Source organism: Hydra vulgaris, chromosome 01 (genome assembly GCF_038396675.1).
Source record: "Hydra vulgaris chromosome 01, alternate assembly HydraT2T_AEP".
NCBI classification, from domain to species: Eukaryota; Metazoa; Cnidaria; class Hydrozoa; order Anthoathecata; family Hydridae; genus Hydra; species Hydra vulgaris.
In genome coordinates, this window is record NC_088920.1 from 4211306 (window position 1) to 4231607 (window position 20302).

General features: G+C 26.0%; 1 protein-coding gene across 1 annotated transcript; it reads left to right on the plus strand.

The window, feature by feature from the left end:
- The first annotated feature begins 18763 nt into the window (after positions 1-18763).
- LOC136073985 (uncharacterized) lies at positions 18764-19917 on the plus strand. The gene is made up of 2 exons (XM_065786282.1): positions 18764-18899; positions 19013-19917. Exons 1-2 carry the CDS (start codon positions 18764-18766, stop codon positions 19915-19917), a joined length of 1041 nt encoding a protein of 346 aa, XP_065642354.1.
- The last annotated feature ends 385 nt before the right edge of the window (positions 19918-20302 follow it).

Sequence of the window (20302 nt, forward strand, 5' to 3'; positions counted from 1 at the left end):
GAGGAATTTTGTGATAATCTGTTGTTGATAGAGATTTGATAGAAAATTTGCTTTATTGTTTGCGGAAGGTGGTTGGAATCAGAGTGGATGTAACGTAGATATTCATTTGGATTTTTGAAAGGTTGGTAGGAGCTTTTCTGTAAGTTAAAGAATACATCTAAGAAGTTGACTGTGGGTAGGTTTGTTTGGATCTCTATTTTAAAATCGATCATTTTTATTACTCTAATTATGTTTTTTCGTATTCTATCAACTTGTGATCCAGATTTTTTACGAAGTACCATTGGACCATCGACACAATATAGTCCAAAGTCTTCTTTATTTATTATTTTAGATAGTGAGTCTTATATATATAGGCCCGCCAGTTCGCAAACTTCTGCACCATCAAAACAACCCATTGTGACATCAAAGCAGTCGTGTGCTAAGTTTTTCTTCCATGTTTCGTTTTTAAAAAATAGCAAAAATTTTCTGCAATGTTTAATGACTCTGATGTTCTCTTTGCTAATACATGTGTATTTTTTGCAAACAGTATTGCATTACTTAGTATTTCTGATGTAATAGTGGTGTAAAAATCGACAATGTAAAATTCAATAAAAACGCAATGTTTTTTTTTCTGGTATATTTTCAAACCATTCGATTGAATCAGTGGCATTTTTCCATTGGTTTAAACTTAATACAGTTTTTATTTTTTTATTTATAGTATCAAGGTATTTTTTGCTTATATGACAAAGTTCACTTTTAGCAGGGTTTTTATTACCTGATGATTGCTAAACGCATAAAACTTTTAGTAGTAAAAGTCATGTTGTCATTTTTGTTTAATCTCATCAAAAGATTATATATATATATATATATATATATATATATATATATATATATATATATATATATATATATATATATATACATATATATATATATATATATATATATATATATATATTTATATATATATATATATATATATGTATATATATATATATATATATATATATATATATATATATATATATATTTATATTTATAAATATATATAAATATAAATATATATATATATATATATATATTTATATATAATTATATATATATATATAAATATATATGTTTATATATATATATATATAAATATATATGTTTATATATGTATATATATTTATATATATATATATATATATATATAAATATATATGTTTATATATATATATATATATAAATATATATGTTTATATATATATATATATATATATATATAAATATATAATATATATATATATATATATATATATATATATTCATATATATATATATATATATATATATATATATATATATATATATATATATATATAATATATATATATATATATATATAATATATATATATATATATATATTTATATATAATTATATATATTTATATATAATTATATATATATATATAAATATATATGTTTATATATATATATATATAAATATATATGTTTATATATGTATATATATATATATATATATATATATATATATATATATATAAATATATATATATATATATATATATATATATATATATATACATATATAAACATATATATTTATATATATATATATATAAACATATATATTTATATATATATATATAATTATATATAAATATATATAATTATATATAAATATATATATATATATATATATATATATATATATATATATATATATATATATATATATATATATATATATATTCATATATATATATATATATATATATATATATATATATATATATATATATATATATATATATATATATATATATATATATATATATATATATAAATATATATAAATATATATAAATATATATGTTTGTATATATATATAATATATATATGTTTATATAGATATATACATATATATAAATATATATGTTTATATATATATATATATATATATATATATATATATATATATATATATATATATATATATATATATATAGATATATATATATATATATATATATATATATATATATATATATATATATATATATATATATATATACATATATATAAATATATATGTTTATATATATATATATATATATATATATATATATATATATATATATATATATATATAATATATATATATATATATATATATATATATATATATATATATATATATATATATATATATATATGTATATATAACTGTATATCAGGCTGGTCATATAATGGCACACCATTATATGACCACGCAAGTTTAATTTTATTTGATGATTTGACTATGGCTATTAACATTTCAAAAACGCACTGAATAAAATTGATTTTATATATTTATTTATTAGAAATATGTTGGAAAGTCATTAATAGAATCAAGACTTTTTTCTTTACTAATGTCTTTATATGAGGGAAAGGCTTTCAAATAAAGTAACAAATGACTGATAACAATTTTTGTTTAAAGTTTCAATGAAAGTTGCACATAATTGTTTGTTTTATTTATATCATATAAATTATAAAAAAAAAGATGGCAGAAGCATTTTTGTGAAGATAAAAAACAAACAAAACAAAATAAAACAAAATAAAACAAAACAAAATAGAACAAAATAAAAACTTTCATATAGGAGCAGCCAACAAACCAGTGCTTGTCGAAAGTCTAAAACAATTTCAAAGAGGTGCAACAGCAGGTATACAGACGGTACCACCAAAAGCACAACAAGAAAAAGTGGTAATTATAATTAAGTGATGAGTTAGAGAGAAACTCAATATTAAAGTGCTAATAACATTTAATCACAACTAAAATGTGTTAATCACAACTAAGTGATGAGTCAGAGAGAAACTCAATATTAGCCAAGACAAAGAAACTCAGGGATAAAATAAACTCACAGTACACAAGTATTTATATTTCACCATATATGACACAAGCAGAGCAATATGAAAATTTAGAACTTAGAAAATCAAGAGACACAAAACTTGCAGCAAGTAAACCAGACGATCTCCTATGCAAGCTTTTGCGTTAAAAGGCATGCAGTCGTACGCCTTATATGACCACGCATATAAGACTTTGTTTTGACAACTTGGCTTCAGCTTTTCGCAAGTTTTGACAATTAGCGCTTTTAAAAAAGACGCTAAAAAAACAAAGCAAACTCAAATTAAAATTAATAATCCATAAACATAAAAAAGAACAAAATCTAGAAAAAAATAATTAAACTAAATTAACAAAAAATTAACTAAAAAAATAAAAATCCTAAAGAATAACAAAATATATAGTAGAAAAACCAGAAAAATGAAAACATTACTTAATGTAAACTTAATTGTAAGCGAAAGTTAAAAAAATTAATCACAACTCTATTAATCTTTATCATTCCCTCCCATGAATAAATAGGCTAATACAAGGGTGGATCCATAGTGAGGAAAAGGGTCATGAAAGCCGCTGCCCCCTCCCCTCCCCCTCAGATTTTCTACTTATTTTTTTGAAACCGATGTTTAAAAACGCAAAAGTGCCATGAAATTTAATAAAATTTTCTGGTGCAAACTTCAAATTTTATTTAAAAGTTAATAGAATACCGGGCGCAACAAATTGACGAGCGTGTGCGCTTTTGTTAAAAAATAGACAGAAAAACAAACATCTCACGTTTCTTTAATTTTCTTTATTCAAACTTTGCCGTTTGATTAAGATTTTTCAAAACGAACACATTACTTCAGCAATTTTTTTTCAAAATAATTTTTCGATCGATAGTTTTTTATTTATTATAAAAAACATTTAAAATGAAAAACAATTATTTTCAGAGACTTTTAAGAAAAAAGCCAAAAATAATTACTTTTTTCAATTGCGTCACTTATATGTGAAACAACTAAGTACGCTATAGAAGAAAAATTATGTTTTAGCATGGTTTTTTCAAGCACTCACAAAAGCATGCACAATTTTACTCAAAATTGCTTTTGCCAAAACTTCAAAAAAAAACTGTGCTCAAACATTTCGAATGCTTTCTTTTATTGAAGAAAGCGTTCATAATATTTAAGCATGGTTTCTTGTATGTAATTGGCAATTACATTAAAAGTTTAAAGCAAATGAATCTATTCTAAATAAAATTTTGCAAGCTTGTTTTTAAAATTTTTTTAAAGTATAGTAATGTTTGTTTGCATATTAATTTTTTAATGTTCATTGTCATTAACTTGCGCGCACTTTGCATATGTGTAAAAAAAAGATTTTGGAAAATAAAAATTGAATAAACTTACCAAGCATTTTTGTATATTATTATTTTTGGTATATTATAAATTATTAGCGAGAATAAAAATGATTTGAAAATAAAACTTCAATTTGAGGGGGTTGCAAATTTTATATTGCAGTAATTTTTAAACGCTAATAGATAATACTATGAAACTTAAAATTTATCGATGAATAAGTCTAGTTAAGAATAGTACAAAAAATACTCCATCAAATTGTTGCTCTCACGTTTGGGGCAGGAGGGCGGGCAAAAATTTTTGGGCTTTTTTGTTCCCAGCCTCCAATCATCGCAATTTTTTGCAAACCCTCATTATTTGACATAAGTATAAACATATAAATGTTTGGAGTTTGCTCAAAAAATTCTTTCTACGGCTCTGGTTTTTGACAAATGCGCTGAAAAAAATCCTTTTTAATTACATTGAAAATAAATATCTTGGACATGTTTATCTTTACTAAAGTTTTTATATTGGCAAAACGCTTTTACGTAAAGTAGCTAGCGATTTTAGTTAAAGTATCATAGAAAGTTGTATAATTTTTATATTCTTTAATTATACAAGATTTTTTATGAGTAAAAATAAAAAAAGTAAAAATTAAAAAAAAAAAATTTAATTTTATAAGCAACGGCTTATAAAATTTAATAAGCAATGACTTATAAACACCGAAGGCCCCTTTCATAAACTTTACCCCTTCAGGGGGAAACCCCCTCTAAATTTACCTAAATTTTATAAAAAATATTTTTATTTATTTATGCATTTTAATGTATGCAGAATTCAAAATTATTTGTTTATTTACTGATTTTAATCATTAAATCCTTCAAGTTTAGCATTTTGTTAAGGTACCTTAAAATTAATACCATAGCAACGCCCATAGCAACGGTGTAGCACCTCATCAAAAATCCTAATAACTTATGTGTATTTTTAAATAGCTGCAGTAAAATGCTTGGTTTGGCTACTTATCCAGCGAGCAAATAAAGTCTGGTTTATCAAGTCAGATTACAGTTTTCTGTTATTCTGAAGCTTTTAAAGTTACCATAACTTTCTTAATTTTTTTAAAAAATGGGCAAAGTGTGTAGAATAAAATCAAGAACAATAAATAAAAAAGGAGGAGAGGTTTCTTAGGGAAGAAATTTAACAGTCTTGACAAACAAAATATTAAAAATTGAGTTAAGTGATAATCCTTCTGTAACAATTTTGATTGATTCAAGTAATACAACTGTCAATAATAACTCTGTAAATAACGAATCTGGATTAAATTTATTTTCTACATCTGTATCTGCGAAGAAGGTAAAGCCAATTGAATGTTCCAGAGCTTTTACAAGAATGAAATTATCTGGATATAGGATTATAGATTGCTCTATATTATCTGATATATTTAGTGCTTTAGCATGCCCTCAATGTTGCGAGTGTTAATCATTGTCATTGTCCGAAAAAATGCAAGACAAAAAAGGAATTGCCTCAAAGTTACTTATCAAATGCTTTAACTGCAAATATGTAAATAAGATTTTTTACTTCAAAACAATGTAACAGAGGATATGATATTAATTGTAGAACAGTATACGCAATGCGTGCATTTGGACAGAGACATTCTGGTATAAAAATATTCACCACTTTAATGAATATGCCACAACCAATGACTCAAAATAATTATGATAAGTTAGCTGTGAAAATAGGTGCTGTCACACAAAAAGTTGCTGAAGAAACCATATTTGATGCAGTAGCAGAATTGCGTAAACATGTTGCTAATGATGAAGTTTTTGATATTGGTGTGTCGTGTGGTGGTACTTGACAGAAAAGAGGCTTTTCATCATTAAACGGTGTCTTTTCTGCATTATCAATGGACACTGGAAAGGTTTTGGATGTCAAACCAATGTGCATGTTCTGCAAAGGTTGCTTTTAAAGAAAGATTTTTTAAAAACAAACCCTGCAGCCTATGCCCAATTGAGAAACTCTCACATTTGTAAAAACAATTACAAAGGATCTGCATGCGGTATGGAGACCACTGGTGCAAAACGTGTGTTTTTAAGATCTATTGACAAGTACAAACTGCGATATGTGAATTTTTTAGGACGGTAAAAGTTTCATTAATGTCATAGATACATACCCTGGCATTCAAGTTAATAAGTTAGAATGTGTGGGACACTACCAAAAACCTGTTGGTACACGACTACGAAATTTAAAGAAAAGAGAAAAAGGACTCGGTGGGAGTGGTTGTCTTACAGATGCATTAATCAATCGTCTGCAAAATTTCTTTGGCGTTGCAATTAGGCAAAATGCTGGAAACTTAGCAGGTATGAAGGCAAGCGTATTGGCTACATTATTTCATGTTGCATCTTCCAAAACAAATAACTTGCACTTTCCTCACTGTCCTACCCGCATCAATAGTTGGTGCAAGTTCAAATTTGATAAAGCAAATAAAACCAACACTTACAAACCGGGTCCAGGTCTTCCAATGAACATAATTTTGAAAACTAGATCTATTTTTGAGGATCTTAGCAAAGATTCAGAACTAAAAAAATGTTTACATGGGAAAACTCAAAATGCAAATGAATCGTTCAAAAGTATGATTTGGAACCAATTACCGAAGACCAGATATGTGTCACTCGATAATTTGAAATTTGGTGTAAACGATGCGGTAGCAAATTTTAATATTGGTATGAAAGCTTCAGTGTTAGTTTTTGAACAATTAACAGTTACAGAACAGTTACCAGGTGCTTTCATGGTTAAAGGTTCAAATAAAATAAACAATAAAAGAATAAAACAATCTAATTTTAGAATGAATGAAAAGAATAAGTTGAGGCGACAGTTAAATAGAGCAAAAAAAATTTTTAAAAATGACAATAATTTGCAAAAAGAGGGTATAACTTATGAACCAGGAGAATTTTAAATACTGTTTTTTAGATTTATTGAGGTTAATGATTGCTTTTTTATACATTTTTTGGTGTTATTTAATAAAAAAAATTATTAATTTGTTTTTTTTCTTAGTATGAAGTATATAAGACGCCGGCCAACATTGCTCGCCAACCATTTAAGAGCCGTTTCTAAAATTTTCAGTGGTTGTTTATTAACTGGTATAGAGTGTTTTAAGTTGAATAGTTTTTTTTTTCTTTACACCTGCTTTTTATGCTGTTTTAGTACCATATTATTGAATATTGGACTTTGACTTCAAAATACCTAATTTTATATTTGTAAAAAAAAATTCTGTTCAACTTAAAATACACTTCTACTCTATATAAACACCATATAAAAATTTCAACTTGGGTTATTTTGCTCCCTGCCCACAATATTGGCCGGCGTGAAACCTGTTTTTGCTGTTTTTTGGTAATTTTTTATGGTTTCCATAGCAACATGTTACAATTTTATTTTTTTTTTGTACTTTTTTCTTATTTTTATTATATATGCTATTGATCTGAGGAATTTTTTTTTTCTAAAAATTGATTTTAAAATTAGAGGGGGTTTCTGTCTTAAGAATCGTTAAAGATTTTGTTCAGAATAAAAAAAATGACAAACTTTTTTGAAAGCCATTTGAATTAAATAACTTTGATATTTACTTACGTTTTTATATTATTGAAACGCATTTAAATGAAGTAACAAATCACTGCCAGTTATTTTTTTGATAAAAATATTTATGAATGATATATATATATATATATATATATATATATATATATATATATATATATATATATATATATATATATATATATATATATATATATATATATATTCAATTTATATAGGTATTTATTTTTTATTATGTTTTATAGTATTTATAATATAAATATATTATAAGTATAATATAATATAAAATAAATAAAAATTAAATAAGTTTTTTAAATAAACGATTTAATTATTTTTTCTTTTGTGCAAAGAATTGTTAAGAACCCTTTTTTAAACTTTTAAATGTGCGCCTTTATCAAACAATCGTCAGCTGTAAGTTCTTTCTTAATTAAAAAAAGGTTTTGCATAATGTTATATTATAAAAATATTAGTAAAGCTAAATGATTTAAAATTATTTATTCCAAACGTAATTTAGATAATCTTATCATTATAGTTTTTTTATTTTAGTTAAGTTTTAATTTAATTTTTTCTATATTAGTTTTAGTTAAGTTATTTTTATTTGTTTCATCATTAGTTTTTTCACGAAGATTTATTTGCTTCTTAAACGATAAATTTCTTTATAGTTAAGTTAAGATAATTTTTTTACCGCATAACAGCCGTTACGCGTTGAAAAAATTATCTTAACTATAAAGAAATAACATATTATGGCGTGAAATCCCACGCCTTACTGGCCAAACCTGAAAAATTAAAATTTTTAAAGGAAAACATTGTTTATTGTAAACTTAATTGTAAGCGAAAACCAAAAAAATTTAAAACAGCTTTATCAATCTTTATCCTTCTCATGAATAGATAAGCTAGTATAAAGGTGTATCCGTAGTGAGGGCAAGAGCCAGGAGAGTGTCTGTCCCCTCTCTCGCCCCAACCCCCACCCCCACCTTCTCAGATTTTTTAGAAATTAGAAATCGATATATTTAACACAGCTTAAACTTGTTCATGTGATTGTAGCTCATATATTCTGTTACTTATAGTAACATATATGAGCTACATTCGCATGAATATATGACCTACATTCACATGAAGTATGTACAATCACATCTACTGGGTTGTACAAACAAGGGGCACTTAGTATTGGCATGTAAACTTGAAATAAATATTAAACAGAGTAGGAGAACACCAAAATAAAATTTTGACTACGCCAGAAGAAACTACACAAAAATATACGAAAAACTTAACTCAATCAACTGGAACAAGTATTTTCATAAATCAACAACACAATAAATGTACGATACTTTAATATTAAACATAAGCTATATGAGTTATTTATATATAAATTGATTTATAATAAATTGATGTTAATGTAAAACACAAACACAAGAAAATTCTATGGTTTAATGATAACCACAGAGCATTAGTAAGAATGAAAAAGATCAAAGATACAAAAAATTTAGCAACCAAATAGAAAGATGCAGAAAAGGTCAATGCATACAAAACAATAGCAAAATTAGTATCAAAAGAACCCACATTAGCCAGTAAAGACTATGAAGGAAACCTGATAATAAAATAAAAATCAAATCCGAAACTTCTCTACAAATATGTAAACAGTCAGAGGAATACAAAGCAATCAGTAAAAGCTGTTTTGAACACTTATGGTACTGTAACAAATAATCAAAATAAGATAGCAGATATTCTAAACAATCATTTTCACAGCGCCTTTGTAAACAAAAGCAACACAATGTCGGTAATTATTTTTAACACACTACTTGACACCAAAGAACATTACTAATAACTGTGTTCAGTTGTTAGAACAAGAAAATAAGATGTTCTTAGCGCTAAGAATCTTAAAGTCAAAAACTGTCACATGCATGGCATTTGTTTTGCCAATGTTTACTTAACGTTTTGCAATGATGACCCATTTAAACGCTGACAGTGCAAGCACATTTAAATACGTAATGGTCCGTTTTGGCAGTTTTGAGCACAAATCTTTACTCAAAATCTTGACTTAAATTACGTTTACAGTGCGTCCAAATTATGTCGCAACGTAGTTTTTTGTTTTGCATTAGTTTATATTCAATAATTTAATTTTTAAAGATAGATCTAATCGCTTTTTATTTAGAAGATTTTTTTATATACCTTCAAACTTATATTTATTTTTAACGTACGGCATCACAACATTAACAAATAAATACACAAATGTAAACAAGTACTAATCGGCTTCAGTAGCGTTTTCTTGTGCGTCTGTTGGGGCGTGTTTCTTCGGCTTTATGCTTTGTGTTTACATGTTTCACGTTTTGTACTACATTGTTTTTTTATTTTGTGTGCAGCGTTTAAATAATCACTTGAAACATTTTTGTTATGATTAAAAAATGAAGTGTGGGAAAGGTCGCTTGTGAAACTTAAATTATTTCTTCAAAGAAACGTCATAAACTTAGAAGCCAAATTTCTGAGACACAGTAATAACTTTGCTCTGCCTATGTGTGCTATTGTAATAAATTAATTTACTGTTTGAACAACATTTACTTCCACCAAACAATTTTCAAAGACTTATAACTAAAAAATTAAAACTCAACAAACAATATCTTTACCCTAAGTTACATAGATTTTGTGCGTACTTTTTAAGCATGCACTCTATCTACGCTAGAGAATATGCTGAGCCTGCGAATTTGGGGGCCCTTTTTCAAACTAAAAAGTTCTTTTCTAAATATAAGAATTTTTTCAGTAATACACCTAGAAATTAAAGTTTTTTAAGATTTTAACGCCCTAATGACATGAGTGGCTTTAACCTTCAAGCCACAGTTTTGTTTGTATGTTACTTTCAACTTTAATTAAATTTGTTGCTTTATTCTTTTTAACTAAAATTTAGTTACTCCTTTTAAAAACAAAAATTTTCAATCTGTCGCACTAATTGATTTATGAAACATTTTATCATTTTAAAAACCAAAATTTCCGCAAAGAGTTTTTGAATCTGATGCTGTCAAGATTATTTTAATGTGGTAGTACCCTTAAAGAGGAAAAAAATTTAAAACTTGATATTTTATAGGAACATTTATGTTTTTCTGAAGTGTTAAATTAAATTATTTCGAAAAATAACAAAATAAATTTTTTAACCCCCTGCTCAGTAATTATGCCAATAAATTAACATAATTTAGACAAAAAAATGAATCTTATTTTAACAAGAAAATCTTGGGAACCAAGATTTTCTTGTTAAAATAAGATCCATTTTTTTGTCCAAACCAAACTTTATAAGTAGTTTTATATTTGTTCAGAAAATGTTCTGAATTAGAAATTATACAATAAACAACATTTAATAACTTTAAAATCATTAAGTTTTATCAATAAAAAGAAAAAAGTATAAGTACAGCTTGCTAAAATTTAAATTTTAACACTTTAATATAAAAAAGTTGATTTTCTTTGGTTCAACACATCACAAATATACTCAAGAATAATTGCTGAAAGTAGGACAAAAAACGGATTCTGGGCTAAAATCAAAAAAATCATCGTTTGGCTTAGAAAGTATGATACATCTCTACCATATTTCAATATGTATATTATGAGATCTCTTCAACCAGAATGACATGGTAATAATTATAATTATATAAATATAATTATAAGGTGTAATCTAAGCGTAAATGTTATCTAGCTACGCATAGCTCATTACTTATAGCCTAATCTATAGCTCATTGATGACTTAAGCGTCAATGTCATAGTAAATTACTCCTATTAAATCAAACTTATCAATTCTTTATTATCAACCCATGAGTTAAACGAATCAGGATACCCATACCACTTTACTAATGACTTTTACGAATAACTTTTTCAATCCTAAATATGTTTTGATCAGTTTTATACTATATATTTTATATCAGTTATTTTATACGTTGGTGGATCTGTGAACTGAACTTGTGACACTGTAAAAACTTCTTCAGTTCACCTCGGTGTGTATCCTTTTTCAAACGTTCCTTTCTTTTTAGTTATCCTAACTCTATCACCAATTGAAAACTTTAGTATTACAAACTCTGATCGTGCATTTCCATTTAGATTTAACCAAACAATATTTTCATTTTATCGCTAGCTTCAACTGGTGTCATTTTAATTGAAGAATGCTTTGTGTTGTTGTATTTATTTACCATTTCATCTAAGACGTCAATATATTTTCTAGTAGAATTAGCTGAAAAGTATTTAAACAATTTATCTTTCGTTGTTCTATTCCATTGTTCAACTACACAACTTTTTTCTTCATTTTCAGTTGAGTATAACTCAACACCTAGATCTTTAACATGCTTATTATAAAATTCTAAGCCTTTATCTACCCATATTTTTTGACACTTTTTTTGTGGAAGATTTTATTTAAAGCATTAGCAACATCAACTCCAGTTTTACTCTTCAATGGAACAATCCACCCATACTTAGAAAAAACATCTATTACCATTAATAAGTATTTTATACCGTCATTGAATTTAGAAAAAGATTTCATGTCAACTAAATCAGCAGCCCATATTTCATCGACTCCATTTACAATCACTTTTCTTTTTCTGAAATTTTGAAAGTTTGTTTGCAAGTTCGTGAGTCCATTTCAAGTTTTTTTCTTTGATCGTTTGTAGTTTTTTTGAGTAGTTTTAGCACCTAATTCATATGGGTTCAAAGAACCTAACCCAAATTTTTCTTTAGAAGCTATAATAGGTTTTATAATACCTCGTTCAATTCTTTCATGTATTGTTGGATTTTTTATAGAATTCATTTCTTCGATCATAATTTTATCAGCTCAATTTTTTTTTGATGTGTCATTGAAGTATTTATAATCTAGATCGTGATGGTAAGCTGCATTATCAACTCTATCTATAAGTTTACTCCATTCTTTATATGCGTCAGTAGAAGTTAATCGTTCATCTAAATTAGTGCCAGGACCTGCAAAGTTCATCCAGGTAAATGCATTTCATCTGGAAACTTCGACCATGGTAGTTTTATTTTACTTGTTGCGAATTAATCGAACTCACTAAATCTCCTCCTGTTTTTGATGATACAAATTGAGTTTTTGTTTTTTTGCAAATAGCGCAAGTTGCACGTTGCATAGTTCTATTGTTTTTACTGACAACATTTTGCAAGTTTAGTGTATTTGTTTTGTTTCTACATTTAACGCAGTACATTTTTTATATATTTAAGATTTTTTTTCTTATATGTATATAAAATGCCTTATGATATTTAAGATTATTCAAGGAAAGCGAATAAAAAAAAGAGAAATAATAGTAAGTTGTTTCCTAAGAGTATAAGAGGAATTATTGTTGGAAAGTCGGGTTGTGGAAAAACTACTTTATTATTGAATTTACTTTTGAGACCTGGTTGCTTAGACTATAATAATTTACAAGTTTTTGGAAAATATCTTTTTCAACCAGAATACAAAATATTAAACCAATCTTTTGAAAAAACATTGCCGAAAGAAATTGTTGATGAAATATTTGATCTACAAGACGAAATAGAAAAATTAAACGTAAGCCCTGCACTTATAATTGAAGAAGTTTCAAAAACTTTGAAAGATAAAGCAGATATTGAGTGTAAGTTTTTTGAAACAGCTGATGATGTACCAGATCCTGAAGATCTTGATAGTAGCAACAAAAATTTGATGATATTTGATGATCTGCAGTTCACAAATGAAAATAAGTGTGAAAAATATTATACAAGAGGAAGACATAGTAATGTAGATGGTTTCTATCTTGCAAAAATTTATTTTATGTTGTCAAGGCAAACTATACGAGAAAATACAAATTTTATTTGCTCATTTCCTCAAGATTCAAAGAATTTAAACTACATTTATAATGATCATGTTTCAAGTGATATGCCAATAGATGAGTTTAAAGATTTTTGTAATAAAGCTTGGTCAGAGCCTCATGGATTTGTTATTATAGATCTATCTTATAAAAAGGGTTATGGAAAATATAGAAGTGGATTAAATTGTTTTATATACGAAATTGATATAAAAAATTTTTTTAAATATCTTCTATATAAAAACAAAAATGACATGTTTATTAGTGAGCGGAAAAAGCAGAATAATAAGAACTAATTTTTCTGCTACAATCGAATTTGATAATAAAAAAGAATATGAAATGGCTCTAGTTAGTATAGAGACATTTTACAGTTTTCCTAATATTAATTCTTCAAACAACAATTTTAGATATAGCGCAGATAATGGATCAACTTGGAAGGATATAAATATTTCCAGTTGAATGTTATGAAATTGATGATATAAATAATTATATCCAATCGATTATGAAAGGAAACGGTGATGCAAGTTCAACAGTTTCAAATATTAAAATTGGAGCAAATAATAATACATTAAAAGCATCTTTAACTATTTCAACTGGTTATAAAGTTGATTTTACAACTTCAAATTCAGTTAGAACTGTTTTTGGTTTTAACAGTGCAATATATTCAGCAGGCTACTATATAGCAACTAATATAATAAACGTATTAAGTGTTAATAGTATGCTAGTAACAAGTAATATAATAGAATCATCGAATGTAAATGGAGTAACTAGTAACGTTAAATATTCATTTTTTCCAGATGTAATGCATGGATATAAAATTGTTAAAGAGCCGAATTACGTTACTTATACAGTAACACTAAAAAAATATCAAAAATGGAAAATAAATTGCTTGATCAAGATGGAAATCTTTTGTATTTACAAGGAGAAAAATTAACTATTAGATTTCATATAGGAGAAGTAAAATAATTTTCGTAATTTTTTTAAAAATTGTTTTACTTACATATAAAAATGAGTAAATATACTAATAATAAAATAAATATTTCAGAGGGACAATTTAAAAAAATTAAAAAAACAATATTATTAAAATGGAGTTTAATTGCAAAAAGCTGTGTAATAATATTTGTTCAGATATACAAAATGATACAAGAGATAAAAATTTCAATAAAATATATCCAAATCTTCCAAGTGCACCTGATGAAGAAAATAAGATTATTAGTGCACATAAATATCGCCTAAACGCAATTAGTGAGATTCAAAAAGGAACAGAGAGTGAAAGAGAAAAGAGCTGTAAAAATAATTTCAGCCATTGATAATTCATTACTAGCAAGTACTATGGCACTTGGAACTATTGGAATTGGCTTTTTAGCAACAATAATTGCAGCACCAGTAGCTATCGCATGTAAAGGTGCGGCATTAGTAGCAGGTGTTTTATCATTAATAGGAGGGCAAGTTAATAAAAAATTAAATTTAAAAGCAGAAAAGCATGAAAAGATTAAAGTACTTGCTGATTCAAAACTAAATACAATAAGTGACTATATTTCTAAAGCTTTAGTAGATGGAAGTATAGATGACAATGAATTTAAACTAATACTTAGTGAACTTAAAAAATTTAAAGCTATGCTTGAGCAAATTAGAACAAATTCAAAAGAATTAAATAATGAATAAACTAAAGAATCATTAATTAAACAAAGAAGAGATGAAGCAATTAAAATACTCCAAAGCAAATTTAGTAAAAATGTAAACGACAAAACATAAATCCTAAAGCGATTTACGTTGTGTTTTTTTTTATATTTTTATTTATAAAAAAAGCAAAATGACATTTCTAAAAATTGAAGATCCTGAAAAAAGAGACAAAATTTTTAAAGAATTCTTAGACACTGAAAAAAGAATACGTCAGAATAATTTAAATGAAAAGATGGGTGAAACTAATTTACAGTCAGACTTAGAAAAATTGTACAAGCCATTAATTGATAGTCAAGATGGGATAAATGCAAACATATATAATTTGCAAGATCAAGCTGATAAATTAGCACTCACTTTTTCAAATTCTTATCCTGAAGCAAAAAGAGAGATAATGATAACTGAAACTAAAGAACTTTTACCATCTCATGAAGAATATAAAGGTATGAGACTAGGAAAAATTGCAACAGACTATCTAAGAATGTATGCTAATAGTAAAAAATCTACAGATACTACATTTGGAATACATTCTAAAGATGATATATTTTATATCGGAAAAAAACCAAAACATATTAATGATAATAATATAACTACTGATGATGAAATATATTATGGTACTCCTGGTCTTTGGGAATTGATAGTAAAGTTTAATCTAATAAAGGAGTATATAGTGAAGGTAATCTTAAAAAATATCGAAATATATTAATACAAACAGATGCAATTACTTCTGAAAACCCATACAAACCAAAGTCGTCTCGTAGTGGAAAATCCAGAGAAACAATAGCACCCATTTGGAAATACATAAAAGAAAATAGGAACCGTCAATCAAAAGGAAATGGAATTGGAGGAAGAACAAGAATAAGAACAAGAATACAAACTATTTCTTCCTAGCGACCTTGATGCATTAGTTGAAAAGCTTGACTTATGTATAGCTGCATGGAGAGAAGGTAACACTGGAGCAAGAAATGAAGCTGTTGCAATTTGTATTGAATTATTAAGACAAGGTATAATAGATAGTTCACAGTATAAAGCAATACAAAATAATTTATAATATATATCAGTGTAGAATTCTTTAAACACTTTTTAAAAAAAATATATATATAGTACATAAAAAATGCTAATTGTTAATAATAAGAGATATATATAGAAACATGTTGTTGGAGGAAGTGGTATATTTGAAAGCATAAGAGATTTATTTAAACGAATAAAAGCGTCAAATGTAACAAGAGTGTCATCAGCTATGTTGAAGAAGATGGCTGCTACTGATTTAGGAAAAACTGCAATAACTGCTGCTAAATCAGCAGGAAAAGATCTTTCAAAATCAGCAATAGAAGCTGCTAGAAATGCTACAGTTGAAAAAGGAAAACAATTAATTGATAAAGCATCTTCAAAAATAGTTTCACAACCTATTCTATTCTATTCAACCCATTCAACCTATTCTATTCAACCTATTCTGATTCTATTGCAGATTGGATTGTGTCATACGTACCTGATACAATTAAGAATAAAGTCAATAAAAAAGTCAACTCATTTAAAAATTTTTACAATAAATTGGAAGTTAGAAACAAAGTTGAACTTGAAAATAAAGTTGTTTCAATAAAAAAATAAAAAAATAAAGACATAAATGCAATAAAATTTAAATTAACTCAATCATCTATTAAAAATGTGACGAGACACTTTACAGCTAAAGGGATAGAAGGTTATGATGCTTTGACCTTCATAAATGCTGCTAAAAGTAGTGTTGTATTAGAAGCAACAGATTTATACGAGTTTTATGAAACATCAAAGCAGAAAATTTAGAATTATTATCATTATACCAACAAACAGGATCAGGTTGAAGATTTGTTTCTGTTGAAAAAATAGATATCAATATTATTGATTATAATCCTATTAAAGTTAAATCATATATTCCACTTGATAAAATTTTAGCAACTAAAAAAGCAATAATTAATATAAAGAATAAAGATAATCAATGTTTTAAGTGGTGTATCGCAAGAGCATTAAATCCAACAGATAGTCATCCTGAAAGAGTAAATAAAGAGCTTAAAAATCAAGCTGAAAAAATAAACTGGAATAAAATAGAATTTCCAATATCCTTAAATCAAATTACACAATTTGAGAAGAACAATACAGATATCAGTGTCAATGTATATGGTTATGAAAATTCATAAGTTCATATTTTGAATGTATCAAAGAATAATGATCGAAAACATTTAATAGATTTACTATTAATTTCAAATGGGCAAACTAATTCTTATGGATCCGAAGGATCTAACCATTACTGTTTAATAAAAAATTTAAGCAGATTACTTTCATCACAAACATCTAATAATCATTGTAAAAATTACTTTTGTAGAAATTGTTTATTAGGGTTTAATTCTGAAGAATCATTATCTAGTCATAAATCGTATTGTGAAACACATGATTCAGTACGTATTGAACTTCCACCACCAAATTCAACAATGCAATTTACTAATCACAATAAATCAATGAGAGTTCCGTTTGTAGTAAATGCAGACTTTAAAAGTATTATAAAACAAATTGACACTTGTGAACCAAATCCGAATGAATCTTATACTAAACAATATCAAAAACATATTCCAAGTTCATTCTGTTATTATATTAAATGTTTTGATAAAAGTTTTTATCAAAGCAGTGCAGTCACATTTACTGCAAGTAGTGAAACTGATGATGTTGAATAAATTTTTGTTGATAGTTGACATAAAGGTATCATAAAAATTTGTAATAGGATTAAATTTCCAAAAAAAATGATATTTACTAATGAAAACAAGCATGATTTTAATGCAGCAATATTATGTCACATTTGTGGAAAAAATCTTGGAAAAGATAAAGGGAAAATATAGATCATCAAAATTGTAATTTAAGTTATAAAATTCCAAAATTCTTTTCAGTACTATTTCACAATTTATCTGGTTATGATTCTCACTTATTTATAAAGAAATTATCAGGAGGAAAATTGAGTTGCATACCTAACAATGAAGAAAAGTATATTAGCTTTTCTAGAGAAATTAAAGTTGATGAGTTTATTAAAGAAGGTAAGAAATTTGAAGTTAAACGTGAGCTTCGTTTCTTATATAGTTATAGATTTATGCCTTCTAGTTTAGATGCTTTATCAAAGAATTTAGCAAAAGACCAGTGTAAAAATAATGGAAAATTATATTCAGGCAAAAAATTAGATTTGTTATTTAGAAAAGGTGTATAGCCATATGATTGGGTTGATTCTATTAATAGATTTAATGAGGCACAATTACCACCAAAAGAATCATTCTTTTCAAAATTGAACGATGAAGATATAAGTGATGATGATTACTCACATGCACAAAATGCATGGAATGAGTTTAATTGCAAAACATTTAGAGATTATCATGACTTGTACAATGTTTCAGATGTGCTTTTACTAGCTGACGTCTTTGAAAATTTTATAAATTAGATCCTGCTTGGTATTTTACATTACCAGAATTAGCTTGGGATGCAGCATTGAAGAAAACAAAAATAAAATTAGAATTGCTTAGTGATTACGATATGATACTAACGATAAAGAAAGGTATAAGAGCTGGAATTAGTATGATATCAAATAGGTTAGAAACTTCTAATAATAAGTACATGGGCGATGAGTATTGTAAAAGCAAATCATCAAAATTTATCCAATATTTAGATGGTAATAATTTATATTTATATAATTTATATATTAATAAGTAAACCACTTCCAACACATGGTTTTAAATGGATGGTCAAAAATAAAATAGAAAACTGGAATTCCATGTATACTAGAGGTAGATTTACAGTACCATGAATATCTACATGATGAACATAGTGATTATCCTCTCGCACCTGAAAGATTAAGTATTGATAAAGTTAAAAAATTAGTGCCCAACTTGAATAATAAGGAAAAGTATATAGTACATTATGAAAATCTTAAATTGTATGAAAGATTAGGATTAAAGATTACTAAAATTTGTAGCGGAATAAAATTTGAAGAAAGAACATGGCTCAATGAATACGTTGAACTAAGTATAAACCTTAGAACTAAAACAACAAATGATTTTGAAAAAGACTTTTTTAAACTCATGAACAATTCAGTATTTGGAAAAACAATGGAGAATGTGGAAAACAGAGTTGATATTAGATTAGTAACAAACAGAAATGAAGCTATTAAATTAGCATCAAAACCAAACTTTGAAAGTAGAACAATATTTGATGAAAACTTTGTCGCAATACATATGAAAAGAACAAAATTAAAATATGCTAAACTAATTTACTTAGGAATGTGTATATTAGATTTGAGCAAAACTCTAATGTATGAATTTCATTATGATTACATAAAGGAAAACAATGCTGATCGAGCAAAACTATTATTCACAGATACAGATTCGTTAGCATACGAAAATAAAACAAAAGACTTTTATTCAGATATTTCTAAAGATATTGAATGCAAATTTGATACAAGTGAGTTTAACCCAAATCACCCAGCAATTAATAATGTAGGATTTAAAGTTGGTCTTAATAAGAAAGTAATAAGAATGTTTAAAGATGAGACTGGAGGAGCACAAATTAAAGAATTTGTAGGACTCAGATCAAAGTTGTATTCTTACAAAGTACACGGAAAAGATAACAAAAAATGTAAAGGAGTGAAGAATAATGTTGTTAAAAAGTATATAACACATGAAGATTACTAAGATTGTTTATTAAATAAAAAAGATTATATTAGGAAGATGAATGTAATAAGATCATATTCACATGAAATTTACACAGAAGAGGTCAATAAAATAGCATTAAGCGCAGAAGTCGATAAAAGAGTTATTTTAGATGAATACACACATTAGCATAAGGACACTACAAACTAAAAGAAAATAATTTATAGGTCATATAGGTCAAAGAGCCCATAGGGTAGGGGGTAGGGGAGCCCAAGGAGTGGGGGTAGGGTAGCCGAAAAAGTAAAATTGTTTTTTTGAGAAAAAAAACAATTTATAAGTAAAAATGGAAAATAACAATTATAAACTTATCAATGTTGAAGGAATAATTTTACCAAATAAACCACGAACAATTTTTCAATTGATCAAA

Coding starts and splice junctions, on each gene's coding strand:
- LOC136073985 (XM_065786282.1), top strand. CDS start 18,764: ATGATACTAACGATAAAGAAAGGTATAAGAGCTGGAATTAGTATGATA. Junction 18,900..19,012: donor ATTTATCCAATATTTAGATG/GTAATAATTTAT, acceptor CATGTATACTAG/AGGTAGATTTACAGTACCAT.